Source organism: Propithecus coquereli, unplaced genomic scaffold (genome assembly GCF_000956105.1).
Source record: "Propithecus coquereli isolate 6110/MARCELLA unplaced genomic scaffold, Pcoq_1.0 Scaffold701, whole genome shotgun sequence".
Lineage (NCBI taxonomy): Eukaryota > Metazoa > Chordata > Mammalia > Primates > Indriidae > Propithecus > Propithecus coquereli.
The window spans coordinates 276774-303083 of record NW_012153075.1 but is presented as its reverse complement, the minus strand read 5'-3'; the positions used below and the strand labels follow the sequence as shown (position 1 = coordinate 303083).

The window sequence follows — 26310 nt, the reverse complement described above, 5'->3', positions numbered from 1 at the left end:
ACGCATGGCTTTCTACATCAGTTTCTGGTGCAACTGAAATTAAAAATGAAGTGATCGCATAGGCGCCAGTGGTAAGCTCTTTTACTTTTCTTCTTCTTTAATTTTTAAAAACACTTCAATATTTTAATGTCCTGACCAGCAGCAGTACAAACACTAAAAGCAAGGTTTTTTGCCCAGAAAAACAAACAGAACAAACAAAATCCCCAAACAGGAAAAACAAACAAAAAAATCCCCCAAACCACATATTAAAAATGGCAGGCTTTTTATAACAATAATTAAAGTAATAAAAACATACAAAACTTTGTTTTTTAATATATATACACAGTACAAGGCTGAAGCACCTTTGACTTTTCTCTCAAAATTTACGTTTGTATGAAAACACTACCCACTGCAGTAACAATTTGGTGGGTGTGAATATATGTATACATAGAGCTCTGTACATTCTCTCCCCCTCAGAGTAATAAAAAGGTACCTTTGTTTGTGGATTTGTTTTATCTTTAGGTAAGAGCTTTTCCGGGGAAAAGCCTTTGGGTTGTTGCTTTGTGTGCTGCTAGGACCTGTTGATTTCAAGAAAATTTTGCAGGAAAGTAACAAACAAATAAGCCCTTTTTATTTACAATGCACCCAACCTTTTCAGCCGAAGCAAGTCTCATTCCTGGAGGAGTGAGACCCACCTCATCATTGCAGCAAAAGCAAACTTCGTTCTTGAGGCATAATCACATGGCAACACAAAAACGGGAAATAACCGGTCTGATCCAATCATATGCATCGGGGGCTATGAATGATAAAGTTTTAGTGTTGGTAATGGAGCTTTCATTTTCAGATTAAAAAATTATGAAGTGGGGGAAGGAGGAGTAAGTGACCTTTAAAAAGAAAAACTATGGGCGTCCTACATTGGTTGCTCGCTGATTGACAAAGGTGATTCAACTGCATTGAAGTCAAGGTGAGTCCGTTCTTTCTTTCTGGAGCCTGGAATCCTTTGCTTCATGCATGGCACATTCTTAATTTTTTAAGCTTCAAACCTCCCAGTGAAAAATATTAAATATTCAAGGTAATAAAATAGATAATATTTCTATACTATAGGTTCAGCCTAGTGCAAGGGAAACCGTCACCTGGGATATCCCTTAAAGTAGCCCCTAGGCCAATGCATTGCAGGCAAGGCAAGGCACTTCCGTAAGTGGTCCAGTTCTGCCTGGAGCCGCTCCCTTTCTGAGACAATCTTCTGTTTCTGGCTCCTCAACTCCTGCGAAGAAGGAAATTCACGTCAAAACAAACCCATCTTGCTGGTAAGGAAATGCGTGTGGTGCATGAAAACATCGGATGCCTTGTGGAAAGGCAAACCTTCCACTTTGAATATATCCCCTTCCAGCCTGTGTTCTGAGAGTGGCCTCTGGGGACAGCTTGAACTGGCTCTTCCAGAGCCCTAGATTCTCACAATACCTGCTTTTAAAGAATTGGTGTCCCCTGCTGTCTTGGCTCAAACCCTGAGTCTTGGAACCTGCAGATGTAAGAACTTGGGGGGGTGACCTGAGACCTGCTCCTTGCCCCTGGAGGAAGCCTGATGGATGACCCCCCCACCCCAGCATAGCCGGGCTGAAGGTGGCGTGAGATGGTTTTGGTTGCCTCAAGAGCTTTCCTTCTCCGATAAAACCATCTTCCACCCTTCTGGGCAAATCACAGTAGGAGACTGCTACAGGCAATACGTAATTCTCCAAGAGGGATATGTAAGTAGCATCTTTGCTCTCCTAGGATCGATATTCTGCAAGCTAAAGATACTTCGCTCCTTAGCTATATCTTGATCATCAACCAGTACCTGAATTTTCCCCTTAAGAAGAGATTTCCCCTCTAAAACTTATCCTTATGGGTGCTCTTGAACCTAAACTTGAAAGGTTGGGAAAAGCACCATGTTTTAAGACACCCCTTCCATTCCTTGCTGACTTACCGCCACGCTGTGGGAGAGCTGCTCCGCAGTCAGGCTGAGGCTGTAGTGCCGGGCCTCCAGCCGTCTGCACTGTGTCTGTAACACCTGCCGCTCCAGATTTTGCTCTGAAAAGAGACGAGATGACAATGTACCTTCTGTGCGCGGGGCCAGAGGCCTGGTGAGTGCTGCCCTCTGCACGCTGTCTTCCTGGCCCAGCAAAGGCCTCTCCCCCCCGCCCCCGGTGACCACAATGCTCCCAGCACTTTGAATGGTACCAATAATTTGTAAAATGTCACTAAATTAAACCCAATTCAACAAAAGGATCTAGAATCAAAAGGCAGATTAAGAGTTAGACATTAGGAAGAAATGTTATGGCCTTAAAATGCATCTTGCAAAAGGAAAAAGCCAGAATAAACTTAGAAATGGAAAACACAGGTTTAATTAGTAAAATAAAATCTCTGCTTTACCAAGATACCAGCCCTAGTTTTTTTTTTGAGACAGAGTCTTACTCTGTTGGCTAGAGTGCCATGGCATCAGCCTAGCTCACATCAACCTCAAACTCCTGGGCTCAAGCAATCCTATTGCCACAGCCTCCCGAGTAGCTGGGACTACAGGCATGCCACCATACCTGGCTAATTTTTAGCTGTCCAATTAATTTCTTTCTATTTTTGGTAGAGATGGGGTCTCACTCTTGCTCAGGCTGGTCTCGAACTCTTGAGCTCAAACGATCCACCCACCTTGGCCTCCCAGAGTGCTGGGATTACAGGCGTGAGCTACCGCGCCCAGCCAGGGCTAGTTTTAATAAGGATGATTTCAAGCCTTCAGGGATAAACCCGTACTTTACAAAGTGTTTCAGAGGACAAAAAACGGGGAAAGCTACCTGACTAATGTTATAGAGGCTGGAACAATCTTGATAGCAAAACAAAGTACAATAAAATTAGAGTCTACTACTTAAGAACATAAATTAAAAATCCTAAAAGTACTAACATATCAAGGTATCAAGGGTAGAACATCAGGAAAATCAAAGGATGAAAGATAAGGTGGTTTGGATCTCAACAGTCTATAGAAAATATATTAGTTAACTTTTGACAGTATGTAAACTCAGCAAATGCGAACCTTCATTTTTCCCCTTCTTTTTAGAGAAATGGTCTTGCTCTGTCACTCAGGCTGCAGTATAGGGGCACCATCATAGATCACTGTAACCTCAAACTCCTGGACTCAAGTGATTCTCCCACCTTAGCCTCCCAAATAGCTGGGACTACAGGTACACACCACCATGCCTGGCTGATCTTATTTTTTAGAGCCGGGTCTCTCTGTGTTTCCCAGGCTGGTCTCAAACTCCTGACCTCAAGTGACCTTCCTGCCTCGGCCTTCCAAAGAGATGGGATTGCAGATGGGAGCCACTGTGCCTGGCCACCTTCGCTCTTCAATGGAATGCGCCTAAAGTTTCACAAACAGGACAAGCCTCTGACAGCACTAGAGGTCCTACATGACAGTAGTACAACAACAAAATTGGAAGTAATGGAATTCAAAAGGGAAGAACCAGATGGTTTGATTGTCTGTGATTACCAGCTATGGTTGCTACCTACGGAATAGGTAATGAAAACTTAAAAACCCAAAGTAAAAAACTAAGTGAAACCTAAATCCAGTAAAAGAACTTTATGGAGAAGAATAGAAATTATTTAATATAGTTTTATACCATATTCATAGATAAGGATGCCAGTTCTCCCCAAGTCTGTAAACTCAATGCAACTGAAATTCCTGACAGGGTCTTTTGGGAATAGACCACAACAAGGTGATCCTAAAATTCATGGGGGAGAGGTAAGGGCCAAGAACAGCTGAGCAGCAGTTAAAGAAGACTGAGTCAGGGGCTGGCACCACTTGGGGCAGGCCAGGAGAGGACGGGTGATCCGGCACGTGTATGGGCACAGCCTGACCGGGACACACCCCGTGGGTGCACCACATAAGCTGTCGGGGACAACGAGTTGTCTGGGTGGGAAAGGTGCAGTTTGATTCCTGCCTTACTCTGTACTCACGAATGCATTCTAGGCAGAATAAGAAAAGTAGAACCTAAAGATTTCTGGAAGAAAATACAGAAAAACATCCTCACAACTTTGGGGTAGGGAAGAAACACCAAAAAAGGTACCAAAAACTCACACATACATGTCCAGAGGCAACATATAGCATTATTTTTTAACTTTAAGAAATAACAGCATGTAAGGGAGTTGCAGGGCCATGAATTCAAGATAAGGACTCCCATGAGGGAAGGGAGGAAGTGGAGCACAGTCCCACACCCTGGCTGTGGCTACACAGGTGTCTGTTTTGTTAGTCTGGACAATTCTATGGTTTAAAAAATACCATTCAAACATTTCGAAGTAGTATTTGAAATGCCTGATGTCTATAATCAAGTCTGCATGACATCATAATACATGATAAAACCGCGGCCTCCTGAGTAGCTGGAACTAGGTGTACACTGTCACACCTGCCAAATTTTTTCTTTTTTTTGTAGAGACAGGAGTCTCACTGTATTGCCCCAGGCTGGTCTCAAATTCTTGGCCTCAACTGCTCCTCCTGCCTCAGCCTCCCCAAGTGCTGGGATTATAGACCTGAGCCCCCACACCCAGCTGAAAGCTCTTCTGTGATAGGGTGATCAACTGCAGAAGGCAGCAGTGGGGCCTGGCCGTGCTGCACGGCCGTGCTATTTCTGGGGAAACAGAGGAATGAGGTGGTGTGTTGTAAACACCACGGTACCCAACTCCATATGCCTTCTGACCCTACTCCCCAACATGGGAGCTGTGTGCTTGAGTCCATCCAGTGCCCTGGCTTCCCCAGGAGAACATTCTGGGTTCTGCCAGGGGAGGCAAGCCTTTGGCTAAGCCTTTACCAAGAGCATGCCTATTCCAGCAAAGTGCTTGTCCAGAGGTGAACTTCAGAGTAAAGGTATCTGAAAACGTGACTGGCACACACTGGCCCTGGAGCTGTCCCTGCAGTATGGGGGTTTTGTCATGCCTGTGAAGGGGGTGGTCACCAGGTGTGAGGCAGGCTCAAGCGGTGACTGGGTCAGGCATCAGGGCTCCAACTAAGTCCAGGACCCTTGTATGAAGCCAAGGCATGCGTCAGGACTAACAGTATTTTAGATGCAGTCCAGAGAGCAGGGCCTGCATTTGGGCCATCATGCTAAGTGACAGGCTCCACACATAGCTGGTGTTACGGTACTTACATGTCCCCCGTGAGAACGGCCTTGAGTTTGAGCATGAGACAGTGACTACACCAGCCTGGGGAACACATGCCTTCTGGTATTTGTGTCTAGTATGCCTAGGAACTGTAAGTTCTGGTACCCTGAAAACTAAGTCTGGCAAAGTCCTGTATGAATTGGTCATTTAGCCTCCTTTCCAAACTGACCTCATGGACCCCTCCTCCCACTACCCCGTCCTGTACCTTCTATGTGTTCCTGGTAGGCTTCAAAAATTGCCTCAATCCCTTGCCACTTGTGCCTGGGGGCTTCTTCGTCATCTTCTCCATCATCGTCCTCCTCCTCATCCTCTTCTGAGTCCCGGTCCATCTCCTGGGAGGGGGGACCCTTCCTTGTGGTGGGGGGCTCCTGCTGCCCATTATGCTGGGGTGGAGGGACACGGCTGGAGGACTGCAGCTCGGGAATGTTGTAGTGCACGGACGTGTCGACCTTGTGGTTCTGCTCTGCGGACAGCACAGCTACGCTCCCTAGTGAGGAAAGGACAGGGCTCAGGTCACAGTGTGTAGGGGGTACGGACACAGGACATTGTCACAAAAGGGAACTCTGCCCTGCCTTTGGTGCAGAGTCAGGGTGAGTGCAGGTCTCCAGGCAGACGGAAAATCTGGCCAAAGCCAACACCATAAGGAAAGGTCAGAAATAAGGACAGTGGCAGACCTGAGCTCCAACCAATCCTAGCGTGTGGATCATCTTGGCAGAGTACATCTCTGACCTTGAATTTCTTTGTGGGTTTGAGCTTGGTCTATAGTTGGCCCTCAGTAAATAGCAGACCCCTCTTTTCCTGAAATGGACAGGTATTTCAGTCCCTGAGCTCAGCTGGGGTTTTGCCCTCTACCAGGAGTCGGCTTTGTTATGACCTGTCTTCGCCATCTCAGGGCACATGCTGTGTGGGTGGCAACCCTAAAGCTGGCTTAATCGGGGGACTGGTTTGGCTCAAACTGGCATAGCAGGGCAACTTTTTTTTTTTTTTGAGACAGAGTCTCACTGTTGCCCTGGCTAGAGTGCCGTGGCGTCATCCTAGCTCACAGCAACCTCAAACTCCTGGGCTCAAGGGATCCTACTGTCTCAGCCTCCCGAGTAGCTAGGACTACAGGCATGTGCCACCATGCCCAGCTAATTTTTTCTATATATTTTTAGTTGTCCAGCTAATTTATTTCTATTTTTTTCAGTAGAGACGGGGTCTCGCTCTTGCTCAGGCTGATCTCGAACTCCTGAGCTCAAATGATCCGCCCGCCTTGGCCTCCCAGAGTGCTAGGATTACAGGCGTGAGCCACTGCGTCCGTCCTGGCAGGGCAACTTTAAAATCGTGAGAAGTCTAAGGCCAGGAGAGAGTTGGAATAAAACAAGGCAGGAAAAATGTGTCCTAGGGCCACACAAAAGCCTCTGTAAAGTGCGCCTGGAAGGGACTGGGGGCGCCTGCGAACTTCTAAAAGCATTTCAAAATCTTACTGTACAGCTGTCCCTCGGTTTAGAGGGATATTTGTTCTAGGACCTCCAAGGATACACTAAAACCCGACGATGCTCAAGTCTGTTATATAAAATGGCGCAGTATTTGCACATAACCTACACCCTCCCGTGTACTTTCGACGACGACTCATGGTATCTAATCTGAGGCCCACACACCGCTTTGTTTGTGTGGATTCAATGCAGTCCTTGGCACGGGGCAAACTCAAGTTTTGTATTTTTGGAACTTTGTGGAATTGTTTCCCCTAAATACTCCCAATCCGAGGTTATGGAGAACACACAGGTACGGGAGGCCGACTGTAGCGTCTCCTGTAGGTGCCACAGTGAAGGAAGGGAGTCCCGCCTGCAGCAGCGGGAGCCATTTGCATCTCATCAAGCATTTGTCTTGAAAAATACGATTTTCAAGTAAGTTGATGGTAAAAATCCGATAAAGCACTCCTCCTGATTTTGGGGGTGTCTTTGTTAATCACTATAAAAACCAGTGCCCACAGGTGTTCTCCCCTTTGCTCCTTATGCATCAGTTTATCTGCTGACAGTACTAACTCAGGTAAAAGACACAGCACAGTGTCGCGAGGTAGACCTCTAACAATGCTTTTTATCTATTCAGCTTTTAGAGCTTGTAATACACACTTAAACATGGTTTTGGCATAACAACTAAATTATTTCCTTCTGGCTACTGGAGTTTATAAAAATTTCATACTCAGTTAATTGTTGAGGATTCTTTTCTAATCAATTTCAACTTTTGATCCATTGGGGATAAAAGGTAGCGACTCCCATTCTCTGACCTTTAGGGACTCCTCAGTCAATCTGGAGACTCAGATGCAGGGCCAGGGCAACTGTCACATCACAGAGTGCCTGCCAGGCCTGGTGCAGTAGACACCTGCTGGTGCCTAGTCAAAGGACCAGAGAAATTTCCAGGTAGGTCCTGTGGCAGACTCTAGGAACGCAGAGTACTGTTTTTGCCAGCAGGGTACCTCCTTTGGACTTAGCAAACTCAAATAGTATCATTTGCTAAATATCCTGGGAGCATGGTCCAGAGACCAGCAATATCAGGGTCACGCAGGAGCCTGCTAGAAATGGAGTCTTGGGCCCCACCCCAAACCTGCACCTGACGAGATCCCCAGGTGTTCCTGGGCACTGAGGGTTGAGAGGCACCATCGCTGCACATGGCCACGGCTGAGCAGCTGCTGGCGCTCAGGACCACCAGCCAGCCGCTGTCGCAGCACGGGGGCCGAGTGGGGACGGGCAGCCTCATTACCTTTATGCTTCTGCAGGGCCTTCTGTGTGGACTGCAACACTGACTCGTGGAACTGATGTGCAAACTCTTCCGCCATGAAGGGCTCCCACGGCTTGCTCTTCCCATTGAAGCTGTGAGACAACGGCACAGGAATGTCCTTGGGCGCTGTGCCCCGGATGTAATGAAGCATGCTCAGGCTCTTCTTGCCCCCAGGGGCCTCGCTCAGCCTGGCCGCCTCACCACTGGCAGGAGCTGGCTCCTGGACTCTCGATAGCTCCTGGGGCCGGAACTGTTCCAGTTTCCCAGGCTCCCCGGCCTTTGGGACGTCAGACGAGGAAGTGGCAACAGCGACAGGCTTATCCGTATCCAGAGAAGCTTGCTGCGTGGCTGGTTCTTTTAGAGACAGAAAGCAAAGGAAAATGTTAAAAGCTACAAGTTAACAGGCTAAGCGTCCAGCACACGGACCCTGGTCTCTACAGCCTATGTTTAACAAAGACCTAGTGCAAAAAACCAAGACTCGGGGGGCATTTAATTAACCATCGTGCACACGGCTACAAGTCTGAAGATAGTGGTGTGTTTAGCAGCAAGTCCATCCTTGAAAAGTGCCCCAAGAAGGCACCTGGGAAAAAAGATCTGAAGGAAGCAGCGAGTGGCTTCAAGACATCAAGACAGTCCGGAGACATTTAGTCCAGCTGGGCAAGAAAGAGCATGTGGGAGCTGGGCTGGACCATGAAGACTCCCTGCTTCCTCTGGCAGGGCGGAGAGGCACAATCAGAGGCGTAAGGAGAGAGAAGGTGTGAAAGCAGGTGCTGACAAGGCCTAGAAGGAAGAATGAGTAAGACAAAGATGCAGGAAGAAGAGAGCCAGGGCAGGCCAGCGCTGGGACCAGGTCCTCCTTCCTGGAACAGTGCCGCAGTGGCGCAGGCAGCCTCGTCCCATTGAACTGGGCTGGCCTCCTAACAAGCCCTGGTGCCACGGCAGAGGGACGACAATTGCTGACCACCTCACAGAGCTCTGCAGAAGCTGGGACCCTCCCCTCAATCCTGAACCTGCCTCTTGACTCTCGCGCTGTGTCCCGAGGACCATCGCAGCTGGGTGGGAACCGTAAGCTTGTATGAGGGACAGAAAGAGACAGTCTCGAGGAGGTCAGGTTCATGACGATGAAGACCTTGAGTGGTTGCCTCTGACCCCAGGCAGCCCACAGGATGGTCTCAGGCGTGGCGGGTGGGGCTGTCCTTCCCTTACCACTCAGGGAGACGGCAGGACTGTCCCTCGGAGAGTTTGTCAAGGAGTCTGCCATTGCTGCTGACAGTGCCTTCTGCTTCATGGCACGGAGCATTTCAACAAGCCTCTCTTTGTCTATGAGAAAAGCAGCCTGAGATTAACGAGGCGGTTGTATCATTTTGAGAGGGAAGGACAGTAGGATTCTAGCCTAGTCCTGACAGGCAGGTACAAGCACTTTAAACCAAGAAAAACCAAAAGCAAGTGCCATGGGACAGGCCGTGTTTAAAGGAAGAAAGCTTCGTTTTAAAGCGAGCTCAGAGTCCTCTTGGCATTTACTACGCGGCGTTTTGGGTGTATTCCAAGATAGCTGTGTGTGCAGTGATCACAGCTCAGCGCAATACCATGTACCCAGGGTCTTCCGCAGCGACTTCGAAGGAGGTATTCTTATTTAAGACAAAAGTAGCCCCTACACAAGGCAACACCCAAATGTCCACACCTGGCCCCTGAGGCTCAGCACGTTCCCCTCCCCCCGCTCGTGGTGCTCCAGTGCTACTCCACGGTTGACGCCGTTTCCTATAAAAGAACGAAGATCCGAAGATGTTCTGCGGAGTGAATTCCTGTTTCGGTGGCACTTCTTGATGACTTTGAAACTTAAGCAGCCACGTTGCCTATGGCTTCCTCTAGAAATTCAGCCAGGCACAAAGATGGTTTTTGCAAACAAAACTGCACATTTCTAGGATTTGTGCTGGTAATCAACATGTCACTAACCCTCAAAGGCAAAGTGAAAACTTCAACTTATTGGTTAAAGAAAAATAAACTGCTATATTTTAGTTCCTTCAACATGTTTTTTTTTTTTTTTTAAATTAAAGGACCAAGAAATACTTTTTGCTTTCCTTTGACTCTCCCAGGGAGTAGGCCAGGTGTCTGCAAGGGGCCTGGAGGCAGGAGAAGGGGCACGGCCAGGAATGACCACGTCTTGGCACCGAGCTGGCGTGTGTCAGGCAGACCAAGGAAGCAGAAACCCTGAGACAGTGCTGCAGGGGCACCATTTCTTCTGCTGTACGGATTCTAGCCCAAAGGGTCTGCCCCAGCTGGTGGCCAGACCAATCTGGAAGCATCCATTCACAGCATGTGGTGCTCTGCCTGGTGGCTACAGGCCATGCCCACACCTCCCTCCTGCCATTGGCACACAAAGCCGACTGGCCCACGTTAGCGGCCCAGCAGAGGAAGAGCCTGCACCACGCATACCTGGAGGGCCCAGCAGCTCCCCTCACTGCCAGGGGCAGTCACCAAAGCACTCCGCTCAGAGATGCGCCTCTCAGGCGCTAGAAAATGGATAAAAAACAAGGGCAGTTGTCAGCTCGAGATGGGCTTTACATACAGAAAGAAAACCATTGAGTCTTCATGGCTGCCCAGGACGCAACAAGAGCAAATGGGCTCCAAACAGGTTGAGGGTGCCAGGTAAAAGCCACCGGGGCAGGTCTGCACAAGCAGAGAGGAACCTCAGGACTGAGCGTTCCCAGATCCTGCCTGGAGCCCGTGGGCCCCGCCTGCTGCTTGAGAAGCCCATGGCCACCCTTCCCAGCTGAGGCCATACCTTTCCTCTTCTCGGCGCTGATGTGGGTAAGGTTGAAGATGGTCAGGAACTTCTTCTTCTCTTCGAAGTTAGGGCTGTTGTTCATCTCGTCGGGGCTATAGCGGGTGGACAGCGCCAGTCTTGGCGAAGGTGTCTGCCGCTTGCTCTGAATTGCCGGAGGCGACGGGCTTCGCTCTCTCAGCATCCGCCGCCGCTTCCTCCGCTTCTGGGCCACCAATTCCTCCTTCTGCTGTTGGGTGGTCAAGCCAAAAAGTTGCAAAAACTCTAGCTTCTAGATTGGGAAAGAAAACAAATGAGTTTGAAGCCACTGACAGTGGTATGTTTTCACTGTCCTGGGGCCCCTCTCCTGGGGTCCTTGAACGTCTGTGCCAGGCCACAGAGGAGCTGGGGGCACGGAGCACAGACCACACCAGGACCTCCACAGGGATGGCCAGGGGTGTGGAAGCCAAGAGCCCAGCCCAGAGCGCGCAACAGTGGCGACGAGAGCCCAGTACCTCGGAGGATGTGTCCAGTTTGAGGGGCGGCTGCTCAGCCACACAGCGCAGGTGGGCCCTGACCTCCTCCTCGTCACTCTCGTCGTAAGAGTCGTCCAGGTCGTAGTAGTACCCTGATGGCAGAAACGGTTGTACTCAGCCAGGCAAGAAGCCTTTGATTATACAGGGGATATGCGCTCCGGGTACATGTGTGTAGACTACCCATCAGGCCAGGCGGAAACCTCCATCGATCCCCGTCCTAGGTACAGCACGTACCAGGCTTCCCTCGGATTCACGGCTCCAGGGGCCCCCACAGGGCTGTGCAGTCTCTGGCCTAACACTGACCTCCTCCCCCAACATGGGACCATTCACCACACAGGCCTGGGGCCGTGTCCACAGTAACACAAGGCTGTTTGTACACACATGCTCCTTCCTGCTGTGGCCATCTGGCTGTATCAGCTGGGAGGGAACAGGCACACACGGACTCATCCTCTCAAATGCACAGAGAACGATAGCAGAGCCCCTGCCCCAGGGGCACTGCGGTGTTCCCCTCCCTCCCTTACAAGGAGAGTTTAGGAGAAAAACCCCAGTTGGGCCCTAAACCTAGCCTAGACCAACAACCCAGGAAGACTCCGTCTGCACCCCAGCCTCTGGTTGAGAAGGCCGTGTTCAATGCTGGGCTGGAGCCCCTTGCCGGGTGTCTGCTGAGGCCTTGAGGCCCTGCTTTCTCCTGGCCAGACTTGGGTGCAGGTGGGGACAGCCCTCGCACCTGGGCCTGCTTACCTGCTCTCCCTGGCTCTTAGGCAGCAGCTGGCTGAGGTCCCCCTACCCCTCCGCAGAGACAGGAGGGAAGTGCCTGACCTCCTGCCCTGGCCTTAGGCAGTGCCGGCTGCTGCCTCCACATCCCCCCAGCCCACCTGCCTGTGGTTGATGGTGGCAGCCCCGCTAGGCACAGGCCCACTCGGTCGCTGGCCTGCTCCCCTGTTATGCTTCACTATTAATATTTAAAACCATCTTATTAGTCTCCGTTCATCATTTATTAATCATACGTGTCTGCAGAACCGTCTTTACAGACGGCTTTGATTTGGCTTTATGGGACAATTTGCATCGAGCACGACAGGGAAGAGGCCGAGGGTCTGTTTCTCTAGCAGAAGTGGCAGGTGGCTGCACGTTACCTGGGGAACTTGGACTTGGGGCTCCCTTGTCCTTGCTAACAAATCCCTCCCCCTCCCCCCAGCAGGTCAGGGGCCCTCCAGGGAGTCCAGACCTTTCTCCTGGGCCTCTCGTCGCCTGCGCTCCTCCAGGTCCAGCTTGCTGACCAGCCTCCGACGCTGCTGCAGGAACTCATCGTAGATGTAGGCGGGGTCAGGGCCCCGTGGCGCCGGGGGCCGGTAGGGCGAGCCAGGCTTCAGGGGCCCACTGAGCTCCCCAAGGGGGGCCGCCTGTGGGAGGGAGGCCCGCTGCTGGCCCAGGAGGGTCTGGGTGGACTTTTCGAGCTCAGCGAGGAAAGGTCCAGGCCCAGGGGGGAAGGCCTGGTGCTCTAGGCTCCCCGCCTCCCTTGGGGGCAGTGGCTGATACTTGTCCAGGGGGGTGGCCTCACGCTTCCGCGGCCCCTCCTCTGCCTTCTCCGGGCAATAGACCCGCTCCACCTTCACCAGCGGCACCGCTGCCTGGCGGCTGGGCTCGAAGGCAGCGGGGTGGCTGTGCAGGGGGTGGCTCTCGGCCCGCCGTGTCTCCAGGGCGCTGTCCATCAGGGACACTGGATTCCAGAGGGCTGTGGGCACGGTGTGATGCTGGGGCTTGGGCGAGATCAGAGGCGGCGGCCCACCAAAGTGCTGCGGGGGGTCTCGGCCACCAGGCTCGTGACGGTTTGGTCCCGGCCTAGACAGTGAGCAGATGAGCCCATCAGTCCCGAGAGGACAGATCTGCCCTCCACAGCCTGCCAGGGCACCTGCCAGCTCCCCGGATGGCCGGGGCTGCAGGGAGAGCCTCGCGCTTCCCGTCCCTCCATTTCCTCTTCAAACGACCCAAGACAGGTGGGTGAGAAACTGCTGAGAGGACGGGGAGGCAGAGACCCTCTCGGGCCCAGGCCAGACCTGCCCTCGGTCCTGCTTCCACCTGCGTGTACAAGTTCCCGTAAGGACAGGCCCTCACCCTTGTTTTCCGTGGGGAAACCTGCTTGTGCTGGAGTGCAGCCCTGCCGCCGGCACCCTCCTCCGCCAAGGAAGGGGCGGACAACGGGGGGCCTGGGGGGTGGGCCGGCTGCCCTCACAGGTGCTGTCGCTCCTCTCTCCCTGTGGCCCAGGCCAGTGGCGAGACACAAGCTGCCAGTGTCTGCCTGGCCCAGAGCCCACCCGTGGACAGAGACCCTCCAAGCCAGGACGAGGCCTGTGCCCCAGCTGGTCCCCCGCCATCCCCATCAGAACTGCGGTGACCCCACGTGGCATAAGGCTGAAGCCCCAGAGCAGCAGCTGTGCCCTCGGGGTCTCTAAGGGCCTGGGCCAGAGAGGGGATCCCAGGGGATTTCTAACAACGGGGACCTTCTGTGAGACGAGATGCTATGCCTCACCATCGTAATAACTGACTTGGCTCCCGAGTGCATTGAAAACGATATAATTTACAAAGGGATGTTTTGGGTGTTGTTTTTCCATAGGTTTTTTTTCTCTCCTTAAGGGAGACAGTTACAGGATGTTTGAACCCATACAACCCAGGGCAAGGTCTGAGGAGAAGGATGGGGCAGAGGCCACGGTGGGCACGTGGCCAGGCTCTCAGGGCTCTCCCTGCCTGGGGGGTGCTGTTAAACACGGCCCCCTGGGCCCTTCTCAGCCACTCCACACTCACCGCTGGGAGCTAAACCCGACGCCACCGCACCTGTGAGCAGCACAGTACAACAGGGAAACGTACCGAGACACTGTGTGTCCTTAAGCAAACAGCAAAGCAATAAAACCTGCCAGCAGAATAAACACTTCACGCACCACAGCCAAGCACTGAACCGTTTTCCAGCTTGGAGCACAAAGCCCGTCAGGACATCCAGTTCACGACACTGTGAGCACAGCCAGCTGCCAGGGGACACACAAGGCCAGGCAAGGGCCAGGCCCTGCTTCCCGCCACACCCCAGGCCAGCGCAGGGCTCACAGGTCTTATGGTGGAGACCCCCGGGCAGGAAGCAACAGCACGTGAGCGGACAAGGCCCTGACACCTGTGTTGGGGTCCTGGGCAGCCCTGAGGAAGAGGCCTGCGAGTTGGGGTGCCCTGATTTTATCAAGCGATGCCAGATGTGAGCCGGCTGCCCTCTTCATCCTCTGGGCGTAAGGTGGGTGGGGGGGCAGAGGCAGGCACAAAGGCCTCCATGAGAATTCTAATGGGACTGAGAATGGGTCTATCTTTTACGACAAAAAGCAATAAACCTAATGTTTTACTTAAATAAAAATCAAAGGCAGTGCTCTTCTCATTAAAAACAGTCCAAGTTCAAAAGCAGAGAGAGATGTTAAGAACAGCTGTTACTAATAACTGAAGTTTCTACCTCCCCCTCTTCAGGGGCCACGAATGGCCTCCCGGGGACCTGGCCGGGCCGCTCAGGCAGGGCCCTGGCTCTGGACGTGGCCTGGGCCGGTCCCTTTACTTGTGGATGGGGCAGCTCTGAGCAGCTGACTTCCCTGCTCAGTGTCTCAGCTTCGTCATAGGTGCAATGGGGATCATATCGTGAAGATTAAACGGAAGAGAAAGGGTGCGGGGCAGACGGCGGCGCTCCGGGAACAAGACACTGCTGCTCCCCTCGCGGAGCCCACCCACCTGGCACTCTCAGGCCTGTGCTCCACCTCCGCTGGCGCCGGGGGCCGGCTCATGTCCAGGTGCTGCTCCAGCACCTGCTGCCGGAACTCTGACACCTGAGACTGCCGGTCCTCCTTCTCCTGCCGCAGCCGTCGCTGCCGCGCCAGCCACTTCTCCTCCTCATTGGTGCGCTGGATCAGCAGGGCCGTGGCAGCGCTGCTGCCCGGCAGGGAGAAGAGGCCGTGGTTGGAGATGAGGCCGGGCACGGCGTGGTGCGGCGCAGGCACCGGATGCAAGGGGTGCTGCACGGGCTTGGGCGCCTGAAGGCCCGTGTCCTTCAGCTTCTCTGTGGGGAGACACACGTGACGGCAGGTCTCAGCGTCTGCAGGCCGGCACCCCTCATCTCCTGCCCAGGGAAGCCAGCCGTCCCACAAAGGGGCTCTTCCCACAGCCAGAACGAGACACCCAGAACGTGCCCTATGGACACTGTCGGGAAGCACGCCTGTCCCCAGAGGGAAACGCTTTGTGGCCGGCTGGTGCAACTCCTCACCAGCCAGTGGGGTGCCAGAGCCAGCTCGCGCCGCTCAAAGAGCAGACTGTGAAAGTGTCAGGAAACATGCGAGCTGGTTTTCAGACACAGCCGTTATTAAAAGTTAGATGACGTGAACTTGCAACAGAATGAATTATGTTACGGTTAACAAAAGCGCTCAAAACTCATCCCTTCCCAATACTTTGGCGCATTTTACCACTGTCCACATTCCCGGGGTTGTCTACACCGACTGTGTCTGTATCATGAGCCACTGTGTGTCTGCTCCCAACTCCGTGTTCAGCAACATCACACCTGTGGCTTGAGATCAGCCACGGTGGGAAAATCTGCACCACGGCAACTGGCAGAGGCGACAGGAGGGCTCTTCCCAAAGCCAGCCGAGACCTCTGCCCGCAGGCCCGACCCGCCCAGGCACCTGCTCGCGTTGGCGTCAGCTGCTCCGAGGGCTTGCCCCGCTCCTCGGCGGCATGGCTGCGCAGCCCGTGCAGCTCAGCCACGGGCAGGAAGGCGGGCTCCAGCGCCTTGGCGGCCAGCAGCTCCTTCTCCCGGGCCCGCTGCTCCCGCTGGCGCTCCAGCTCCCGCTCGCGCTCCTTCTCCCGCTCCCGCTCCAGCTCCTTCTCCCGCTCGCGCTCCTTCTCTCGCTCCCGCTCACGCTCCTTCTCCCGCTCACGGTCAGCCTCCCGCTCCCGCTCGCGCTCGCGCTCCCGCCGCAGCTCCTCGTCCATCTGCAGCCTGTGGCAAGTGGGTAAGGTTAGAGCAGGCCAGAGACCGGCCGGGACAATGGTCTGAGTACTGCAAGGCGTGATACGAGCAAGGCTGCCCCTCGTCCTCCCACTGACGCAGGAAGAAACTCAAGGTCAAAGCTGCACACAAAGTCCCCAAGCAAGCGAGCTCCTCAGCCCGTGGCCGACAGGCCAGGTGCTGTTTCAGAGCACAGAGTGCAAACCGTCACCCTCCTATTTGGCAGGTGGAGAAACCGAGGACAGGTGCGCCAAGGAGCCAGCTCCGCCACACAGAGAACGTCCGGGCTGGGCTCCAGCCTCTCTTCCTGGCCGTCGTAGGACCCACTCACCTCTCTGCGCTGAGGCCGGACATCCGCTCAGAGTGCAGCGCTGCCAGGGACGAGTGGGAGAGCTCCGGCGGGTAGCGGACCCCAGAGAGGTGCAGGTGCATCGCCGATGGGTGCAGCGGGGGCAGGGAGCTGGGGGTGGGGATGGGGTAGAACGGGGACCTCAGGGCAGACAGGCAGTAGGAGTCGTCCATCCTGTGCCGAGAAGATAGGGGCTGATGAGCGCCAAAGTCACAAAGGATGAGACCCAGCCTGTTAATGGGTGCCCTGGCCAGGTACACCTGCCCAAGCACACTGAACAGGGCAAAATGGCTGCAGGTTAGGGCCACACCCACTGCCAGCCCCAAAGCCCTTCATTGCCAGAGGCCACTAGGTGCCGACAGAGCTCCAAAGCCCACCTGCCGCCGCCCCCAGCTTGGCCAGACCAGCGCGGACTGAGGGGCAGGCCACGGGGCAGGCCACGTCATCACTGCAGGCCCTTCAGGCTGGGCTGCGGGGAGCTTCGACACAGAACCAGACGCGCCACACAGAGCCACCGGGGTCTCCCGCTACACAGCGGAGCAGCCCCTGTCCTAGTGTAAGCCCCAACCTGTTACCAGCAACTCGCCAGGGTCCGTCCCCCCAACACCGATGACAACGACGGCTCAGACACCAACGGGGTGTCCACCAGGAGGACATCCCAGGGATCACCAGGGCCGAACTCGGACTGAATTCAGGCTTAATGCTGGGGACGATTTTAGGGGCTTCTCCAGATGCTCCCCTGGGAGTCGGGCCCCCGGGTTGTGAGGAACAACTTTCCCGCCAGAACAGATTAGTGCGGGACGAGAGCGCGCGCAGGGGGCCGCCTCACCTGAAGGCCGGGTGGGGGAAGGGGTGCGGGGCCAGGTAGCTGGGGTGGTAGTAGGCGGCGGCAGTGGCTGGGTCCAGGCCCAGGGGAGGCAGGGATGACATGCGGAGGTCCTCGGCGGTGTGGTAGGGCCGGAAGCTTCTCAGGTAGTCCTCGGTCACCGTGCTAGGGGGCACCACGTGGTGCACAGGCCGCTGGAGGCTGCAGGGGTGATGGCCGGGGAGGGAGGAGACAGGTGAGCTGCCCCTGCCACTGTCACCCGAGGAAGGATGAGTCTCCCTCTGGGGACGGGTCCCAGCCTGGGCAGCTGCTGCTCCTCAGGCCCACCAGCCCCCTTACTGTCCCCATCAGCAGATGCGTCCCCCGGAACCGGAGATGAGGTTAGAGCAGGGGTAGGGACCGCACGTCCATCTGAGCGTGGAAGGGACGGCAGGCACAGACAGGGCCCTGGACCCCTGGGGTGCAGCGGCTGCAGAGGCCAGCCACGATCTGCCAGGCACTTGGCCTCAGCTGGTGCAGACTCCAGGCTGCTGGGGACAGTGGCTGGAGCCCGGCTCCGGGACCCCAACCAGAGCACGTTTCCCCCGGCCTCGTCCCCAGCGGCGGACTTACTTGAGCGGTGGGAAGCGGGAATCCTGCACGACCGAGCCGGGGGAGATGCCGAACGGGTAGGGGGTGCTGAGCAGGTGGGAGGGGATGGCTGGGCCCCCTGCCTTCTCCTGGGGCAGCGGGGGCTCCACGACGAGGCGTTCCCGGCCACTGCTGCTGCCCCGAGAGCTGGCGTCCTGCAGGAAGGCACTGTCGGGTCAGGGCCGGGCAGCCCACTGCCCACCCGGACGGAGCCAGCTCTTCCTCCCGACTCACGGGAAAGGCTCTAGACTTAGTTCACATTCTAGAAACGTCCTTCCTTTAAGCTTTCCTACCCCAAACTCCAAGTGCACATGGCGTGCACGGGAAGTGGAACAGTAAGGAGAACACGGCTTTGACGGATAGGCCTGGACTGAAACCCCTCTTAGGCTCTCTCTTCCACACTGGGCCTCCTTGGTGTAAGACATGTACAGGCGACAGGACACGGCACGGTAGGGGCACCCCACAGGGTCACGCTCACCCTGACCCACGCACGGGGAAGCGGATGCCGCTGGCTGCCAGCACCCCAGGAAGTGAGCTCCATCCGCAGCCAGGACGACGGCTGCCCAGGCCTCTGGTGCACACAGAGGGCCGGGGCCATGGGAAGCTGGCTCTGCCCCTGGGGTGAACGTGCTGCTCTACCCCTGGCCAACTCCTGGGGTGGCCCTGGCACCCGCCACAGCAGGCAGCTGCTGGGCCTTCACAGGCCAGACCTGTCTGGGGCACCTTTGCACACATTCGGGGTGGGGGACAGAGCAGACCCCGGCCTGGCTGGGGAGGGGTCCCCAAGGGACCAGGGGAGGGGCTCACCCCAGACAGGACGAGGAGACAGCCCAAGGCCCGCCCACTGGCTAAAGTCCCTGCGGAGACCAAGGGGGGTTGTGCCACCCCAGCCACACTGAGGGGAGGGGCGTTCTGCGTGCCGATACGCGGCAGGGTCTGGCCCAGGGAAACCAGTCCATGGACGGTCCTGCCTATTGTCATTTATGCGACAAAGAGGAAGATGTGTAGCAAGGCTCAGAGGATCAGTCCTAGACGGGGGTGGGGTGGGGGCGCTCTGGATTCTGGAGCAGCTGCTGCTTTCGGCCCTGGGGGTCCTGGGGTCCTCCCAAAGTGAGGACGTTGGCTGGGCTTACCCTGAGCCACGAGGGACGCAACCTTCACGCCCCCATGATGCCCCCTCCTCTCCCGCCACTGATGTGGGGACCAGCAGGCAGTGCTCCCGGGGCACAAGCCCAGCCCTGCTGCCCCAAATCCATAGCGAGTCACAAAACACCCAATACCCAGAAAACGAGGCGCTCCGACCGCCTCCTCGCTGAGTCGGCAGGAATGACAGGGGGACACGTGGCAGGCGCTGGAGGCGAGGGGCTCCCAGGCCACACGGCCAACTGACTTCCTCTCAGGAGGCCGGGGCCGCCCCCCTGCTTTCTACCTCCCTGTGTGAGCGGCGAGGGGTGGGTCACCGTGCCCTCCCTGGTGCCCGCCCGTGTTCACGAGGCAGACCATGACATGGCACACGGCACAAGTCGTGGAGAAGGTGCAGGCGGCCCGTCAGGCGCACTTCCCCACACGCACCCCCCTGCCCTCCGGGAGACAGCAGGTGACGAGCAATTGAAGGAGACGGGCCGCGGGCTGGAATTTTTAATGAGCAGCAACATCTGCTCTGTGCCTGCGCACGCGGCCCCGGCCCGCACCGTCAGCAGGGTCCTCGCAGGTTCAGGACCTCTGACCCGCGCCTCCCGGGGCAGCGGTCTCGAGAGTGGGACGCACACATGGGCACTGACGCCCTGAGTGGGGCTGGGAGCCCAGCCTCCCAGAACCTCTTCCTGAGGGGCCTGCACCTGGCCTTGGGGTCCTCCAGGGGCCGTGTCGCCAGCAGGGCGGGTTCCCCACTGGCCTCAGGGGACGGGCTCCTGTCTGGTCCTGGAGACCCTGGACGAGCCCAGTGTCCCCATCTGCCGGATGTGCCAACCGCAGCACCAGCTTGTGGTGAGGGGTGTTGGCTGCGCAGCTGCTGCAGGAAGCAAGCGCACGGGCAGGGCCGAGGGCTCACGCACACAGGGCGCCACCCGCTCACTCCGTCGCCCCCTGCACGACCCGTCCACACCAGCATCGGGGGCCCTGTCCAGGGCAGGGCTTCTGGGCTCTCCTGCACAGCCCTCGCCCTGGCACAGCCCATGTCTGTGAAGATGACCCAGGACAGGGTCACCCGTGTGCCCGAGGACTGAGATGGGTTGAAGGCGTCGGAGTGGCCCTCGGCCCCCCTGAGCACCAGGCCCAAAGCTGGCAGGTGCGGCCTCTGGACTCGCAGCACTGGCTCCCCGGAGGCCAGTTCTCCTCCCGCCTGGGCAGGGGCCAAGGGAGACAGCAGCCAGGGGGCTCGAAAGCCACCCCAGCCCTGGGTGGCCAGAGACAGCAAGGTCCCTGGAGGACAGACCTCCACCCAGGGACGGCACGCGCCACCCCAGCTCTGCCACCTGCCTCTGCGTACCTGCATCAAACAGCGGAGCGTGGCAGCCCCGGGCCACCTGCCACAGGGGGGTCCTGCCCAGCACACTGTCCTTGACCCCCTAAGCCTGTTCTCCCCTCGGCCAAGGACAAAGCCCTGCTCGCAGGCGGCTGGGCCAGATGGCACTTTCCTGGCCTGGCTGAGGACAGACAAGGAGTCAGGGAGGCTGGGGGAGCGGCCGGCGGGCAGGGGGCTCAGCGAGCCAGGCCCGCACGTCTGCGGCTCCCGTCTGGCTGGAGCCGGGCCAGGCTCGCCCAGAGTCGGGGAACTAGGTCAGCAGGGCCCAGCGACGCATGGGGCTGCCCAGCAGGAGGGCGGGGGAGCCCGCGGCAGCCCCCCAGGGCAAGGCCGGGAGGCTTGCTGGCCACCCCAAGGTATCCCGACAGCGGCAGCCAGCGTCCCACCGCCGTCCTGGCAGACAGACGTGCGACAGGGCGCATCTGTGGGGCGGCTTTTCATTTCTGAGCAGCGGCTGCGGGCCCAGCTGCAGCCATGAACGGAGAGGCCGAGGGGAGGGGGAGGAGGAATCCGTCGTTCTCTGGTGATTAGAGAGAGGTTTCCGCAGGCAGACAGGCAGGACGTGCCCCGTGAGCTTTAGAACAGACTGTTTTTCATTTCATCTCTCCTTCCGCAGCTCCCACTACCTGAGGGGTTATTGGTGACCCCCAAGAAGGGGCCCCAAAACCACTGACCCCCGACAACTCCCTCCTGTGTCTGTGGCCTCCTAATGAGCCACGGCCCCAGCGTGGGGAAGGGACGCACTTCCCCGGGCACCTGCAGAGCCGCGAGCCACACATCATCTGCTAATCTCGCTCCCCTCCTCGCGCCCTCCCTGGTGGCGGCCGTGTTCCATTAGGCACCGCGGTGGCAGATCTGTCACGGCCCCTTCCTGGGGTTACTAAGTGTCTCTTTGGCGGTAAGGACCCTTCGAGGACAGGGACGAACTCTGAGCGGGGGATTCACTCGCAAAGGCGCTCAAGCCCCGTGAAGGAATATTCATGAGGCGTCCTGGGTCCGGGCAGCAGACTCTTGGGGACAGGGCAGTGGCTGGGTGCGAGTGACCTCCCGTGAGCCGCCCCCAGACCACAGCAAGAGCCAGCCCGCCCTGCCAGGCCCGTGAGTTGAGGGTGGAGGGAGGACCCGCAGCTCAGGTGACTCAGGGTCCCTGGGATCGAGGCTAACCCCAAGGGTGGCCTCTGAAGACAGGGGAGCTGGTGGTGACTTCCTTGTCCCCCCTCAAACCAGGACCAGGGCTGCTTCAGGCTGCTCCAGGGCCCGCTGGGCAGGGGAGGCCGCTCTGGCTGGAGTTCACCCTCTGGGTCCCCTCATGTCCGCCATCTGCAAACTGCACACGGGGATGAGGGGGGCCAGGAGAGGCCTGTGGGGGCAGAGGGGTCTTGGCAAGGTGACGCTCTGGACGGGTCTGTCACCTCATCCAGAGAGGACTGCAGGAAGCAAGGCCGCCCAAAGTTACTCCTGGGGATCCTGGGGGTCTTCCCCTTGGCTTGGAGGCTGCCCAGGGGACAACAGCCGGGTGCTCAATGCCTGGGGAGGGGGACGCGCTCTCCTCTCCCTGCCGCCTTCTTTGTGGCTTAATTAGGATTTCCAAGTGGTGCCATCCTCCCTCCGGGAATGCAGCAGGAACACTAAGGAGAGAACCGCAGCTGAGGACGGTTCCTAACGAGGCCGCCGCACCGAGTGCGGGGAGAGGGAGGCGGGCGGGGAGGTCCCAGCGCGGACTGCACAGGAGCAGCTCCCAGGGCCGCCGGCCCCTCCCACAGCAGGTGACAGGTGCGGCCGGAGGGGCTGGAGATGCAGGGACCCCCGAGCCCTGGAAGGGCCTCCTCTGTGGCTTCCAAAGTTAAGACAGAAACACAAACCACCAGCTCCCCGGTTCTGCGCTCACGGGCTGGTGCTCTTCCAATCTCAGTTCTTGGCTGGGGCGACGTAATAATAGCGATCGCTATTGTTTACCGAGTGTTTACACTGTGCACATGCCGTCTCGGCACGTTACAGGGCTGCGGGCTGCATCCCCCGCCCCAGTCTGTGTGCTGAAGGCCTGGCTCCCGGGACCTCGGGACGTGGCCGCAGTGGGGACAGGCTTCAAGGAGGCCTCTAGCGTGGACCCTGACCCAATGTGACTGGCATCCTTGTAAGAGGGGACCAGGACACAGGCACAGAGGGGAGCACGTGAGGACACGGGGAGCAGGTGGCCACCTGCAAGCCAAGGAGAAAAGCCTCTGGAAAAACCAACCCCACAACACCTTGACCTCCGACTTCTGGCCTCAAGAACAGATGAAAATAAGCCTTGAAGCCCCCCCGCCCCCCGCCTGCGACAGAGATTAACTTACTTACCCCGACAGCCCTCCCGGCGAGTGCCCGTCACCCCGCTTTGCAGGAGACAGAGGCTCCGGTCGGGGTGGGGTGTCTGCACCTTAAACTCAACCTCACAAGCTCCCCGGGTGCCAAATCCAGTCCTCCCTTTGGGGACGCCTGCTCCCTGCGCCCGCCCCGCCGCGGCCACTCACCTGCCGGCTCTCGCTCCTCCAGATGCCATTGACGGTTTTGGTTGGGGCAATGGTCACCACGGGGGGCGTGCTGGGGACGCTGTGGCCCCCCGGGGGGACGATGATGGGGCCCATGGGCACGCGCTTCGGCGTGCTGGCAGGAGAGCTATGGTTGGTGGCCGGAGAGGACACGGGGGACGACTCGCTGCTCAGTGAAGACCCTGGGGAAGAGAACACGGTGGCCTGAGTGGGAGCCGGGACAGCGGTCACCTGCCACGCCAACCAGGGCCCCTGGCCGTGATGGAGGCGTTCTCAGCGCCCCAGAAAGAAGGCCCAGCCCTGCCCCCACCCCCGAGAGGAACAGGGGTCAGAGGGCGTTTAGTTCTGGGACCCTGAGGGCAGTGGGGGTGGGGGTGGGGGTGGGCAGGGCTGGCCCCCCAACAACTGATCCACGGAGGATGAGGAGGAATCGTCCCGAGGCGCTAAGGCGGGGGCTGCCTCCATCCAGCAGCAAAGTCCGCCAAGCTGCTCGGACCGGCGGCTCACCCCTCTGCGGCCAGGCAGGACAGAGTGTGTGTCGGGGTAGCGGGAGTCCCCAGGGTAATCTGTCCCCAGCAGGTGCCAGCCTCACCTCCAGCACCCCCACTCTCCATGTGGGTCTCGAGTCCCCGTGACTGAGGCTGGGGCTGTCCGGGGGTCCCTGAGAGGCTCGGTGGCTGCACGATCACACACGCGAACCCCAACTGTGGCTGGGCTGCACAGAGACTGCCGCACGCCCGCACGGCTACGGCTCGCCTGCGTCCCGAGTCCCCTTCCCAGGCCCCCACACGGACGCAGGGCAGACCCTGCCCGCCCCAGAGCCACAAAGGGCTCCAGGTTTTAAGGTCTCACGGCACAGCACCAGTGGTTCCAGGTCCCCTGGGGGGACAGGCACACGTCCCACCCATCAGCAGCACCTGTGTCCAGGCGCCCAGACCCCTCCTCACAGGACGGCTGTGCCAGGGGGCGCTGGCCCGAGGGGGTGGAAGCACCCCCAGCCCCGTCCGGAAGGAGAATCCCAGGCCGTCCCCTCCCAGCAGCCTCCCTTTGTTCGGAGCTCAGTTGCAGGGACGGAGGGACCCCCACGTCCCGACATCTTCACACCCTCTCCGGCGGCCACGCTCGTATCGCCAAACAGAACCGCTGCTCACAGGTGCCCTGCGACCACCCTCACGGCCACCGAGGAATCGGGCAGGAAGGAAGCCACTGAGGCACGCTCCGTTCTTCCCGCGTCCCCGACCGGCCAAGGGCAGCCTCAACGGTGTGACCAGGAGGCAGAGGCCCCAGCACGGGCACCCCGACATCAGAGTGGCTTTGCTCTGAGCAAGGTTCTGCCTTGGGGTGGTGCGCCTGTCGGGGCCTACACGGCACCCCCTCCCCAGGGCACAGCCCTGCCCCCTCGTGCAGAAACGCTGTCTGGGCCTCTTTAATACGGCCCTCTGGGCGTGTGTGCAGGTTGTACAGCTGTACAGGGCGGCCCCGTGGGGGAGACCCCCCCCATCTACCCAGATCAGCCCCCGCCCCACCCTGAAGGCCATGCCCCAGAGCGACCCAGCAGCACGTTCTGCCCAATGACCCCGAACTACGCAGGGCAAGGCGGCCACCTTGTCACTGGGCCTGGCCAGGTTGGGCAGTGAGGTCTGAGGGTTGCTGCCTGAGGAGTGAACTCCCAAATTCCCAGATGGATCAGACTACTGTCTACACCCCAGGAATTCCACACCCCTTAGTGACTGGGTCACGCCTCAGGACCGGGCACTGAGCAGGCTGAGGCCTAAATCCCAATTTGGCCGCCGACCAAGCTCGGGCTGGTGTGGACCCCATCAGAGTCGCCACCTCGGGAGGAGAAGCCACTTCTGCTCCCAGTGGGAAGAGACCCACCCGGCGACACCAGTGTCAGGGACGGCGTTGGGGGGCAGAGGCCTGGGGACAGACCCCGCCGTTCTGGAATGGCCCCTGGGGGCTGGTTGGCTGCGACACATAAACCAGGTGAAGAGAAACGCTGGAAGTCAGGGGCGCTCAGCACACCCCAGCCTCACCCCGAGCTGGCGGGAGCCCCGTCTGGGCAGCCTTGGAGCACTGGCCATCCCTGACACCCACGCCCCGGGCCAGCAACCCCACCCCAGAGCGCAGCCAGACAGACGGGAGCTGACGTTGCCCAAAGACACATCAAGAAGGCTCAGGCAGACCCGGCAGAAGGGACCGGGCCTGGCGTGTCCTGGGATGGAGCTGGGCTTGGGAGCCCTCGGCCACACCAGTCGCCCGGACACCGGGAGCAAGACAGGACAGACGTGGGCACACGGCCACCTTGTTCGGAAGACGGAAAACACCCTGAGGGGGTTCAGGTCCGGACAGCTCCCCCTGGGGCAGGGCAGTGGCGAGGACCCAGGACGGGCTGTGTCCTGACTGGGGGGTTCGTTCTGCGCGCTTTTCTGTACGTATCCAGATTTCGATAAAGGTCGCTGTAAGCTTTTGAAAAAAAAAAGAAAAGAAAACTTGGGAAGGGATCTTTCTCTACAAAAAGGATTTTCCACGGGGTCTCTACCACTCTGCTCTTTGCGCTACGACGGCTTTGCTGAAACGATTCCCACCCCGTGTGACTCACCCCATCGGGTGCGCGGCTCAGTGACTTCAGTGCGTTCAGAGCTGGGCGGCCATCGCCCCGACCTCCATGTCCCCCAGAGAAACCCTGCGCCCAGCGCGGCCGCTCCCTGCCCCTCCTGAGAGCGTCCTGGCGGGGCACCGAGAAGCCACCGTCTGCTTTCTGTCCCTACGAACCCGCCTCCCCCAGACGTTTCACGTGACTGGAACCGTACAAGGACACGCGGCCTCTCACGTCCAGCTTCATTCACCAAGCGCGACGTTTCATAGCTCATCACGTCGTGGCCTGCGTGGGGACTTCGCCGCTTTCTATGGCTGCGATACTCCCCCGCGTGGGCTCGGCTCAGCCACATCATGTGGATGGTGTTGATGGTGGCCACTTGGGCTGGGCCCAGCTCTCGGCCACTGCAACTGGGGCCATGCCCACTGCCCCGTCCACCCTTTTGTTTTTGAAACAGTCTCATTGTCACCCGGGATAGAGTGTGGTCACATCAGCCCAGCTGACAGCAACCTCAAACTCCTGGGCTCAAGCGGTCCTCCTGCCTCAGCCTCCCGAGTAGCTGGGACTATAGGTGCGTGCCGCCACACCCAGCTAATTTTTTCTATTTTTAGTATAGATAAGGTCTCGCT

General features: G+C 57.8%; 1 protein-coding gene across 5 annotated transcripts in view; it reads right to left on the bottom strand.

Annotated features, from left to right (window-relative positions):
• Positions 1 to 304: 304 nt before the first annotated feature.
• Positions 305 to 26310, bottom strand: part of GSE1 (Gse1 coiled-coil protein) — a 265027-nt gene continuing 239021 nt past the window's right edge. For 3 of the 5 annotated variants that reach the window (XM_012661273.1, XM_012661274.1, XM_012661272.1), the window contains exons 3-16: positions 23065 to 23264; positions 18013 to 18185; positions 17404 to 17601; positions 16557 to 16748; positions 15900 to 16216; positions 14959 to 15283; positions 12434 to 13047; positions 11188 to 11300; positions 10694 to 10964; positions 9118 to 9231; positions 7894 to 8265; positions 5360 to 5641; positions 1943 to 2046; positions 305 to 1243 (exon numbers count right to left, since the gene is read on the bottom strand). In XM_012661273.1, coding sequence (XP_012516727.1) covers positions 1109 to 1243; positions 1943 to 2046; positions 5360 to 5641; positions 7894 to 8265; positions 9118 to 9231; positions 10694 to 10964; positions 11188 to 11300; positions 12434 to 13047; positions 14959 to 15283; positions 15900 to 16216; positions 16557 to 16748; positions 17404 to 17601; positions 18013 to 18185; positions 23065 to 23264 — 3410 coding nt within the window. In that variant the 3' untranslated portion in view covers positions 305 to 1108. The remainder of the gene's footprint in view (positions 1244 to 1942; positions 2047 to 5359; positions 5642 to 7893; positions 8266 to 9117; positions 9232 to 10693; positions 10965 to 11187; positions 11301 to 12433; positions 13048 to 14958; positions 15284 to 15899; positions 16217 to 16556; positions 16749 to 17403; positions 17602 to 18012; positions 18186 to 23064; positions 23265 to 26310) is intronic. The other 2 variants (XR_001138178.1, XM_012661275.1) reach the window with 2 other exon arrangements.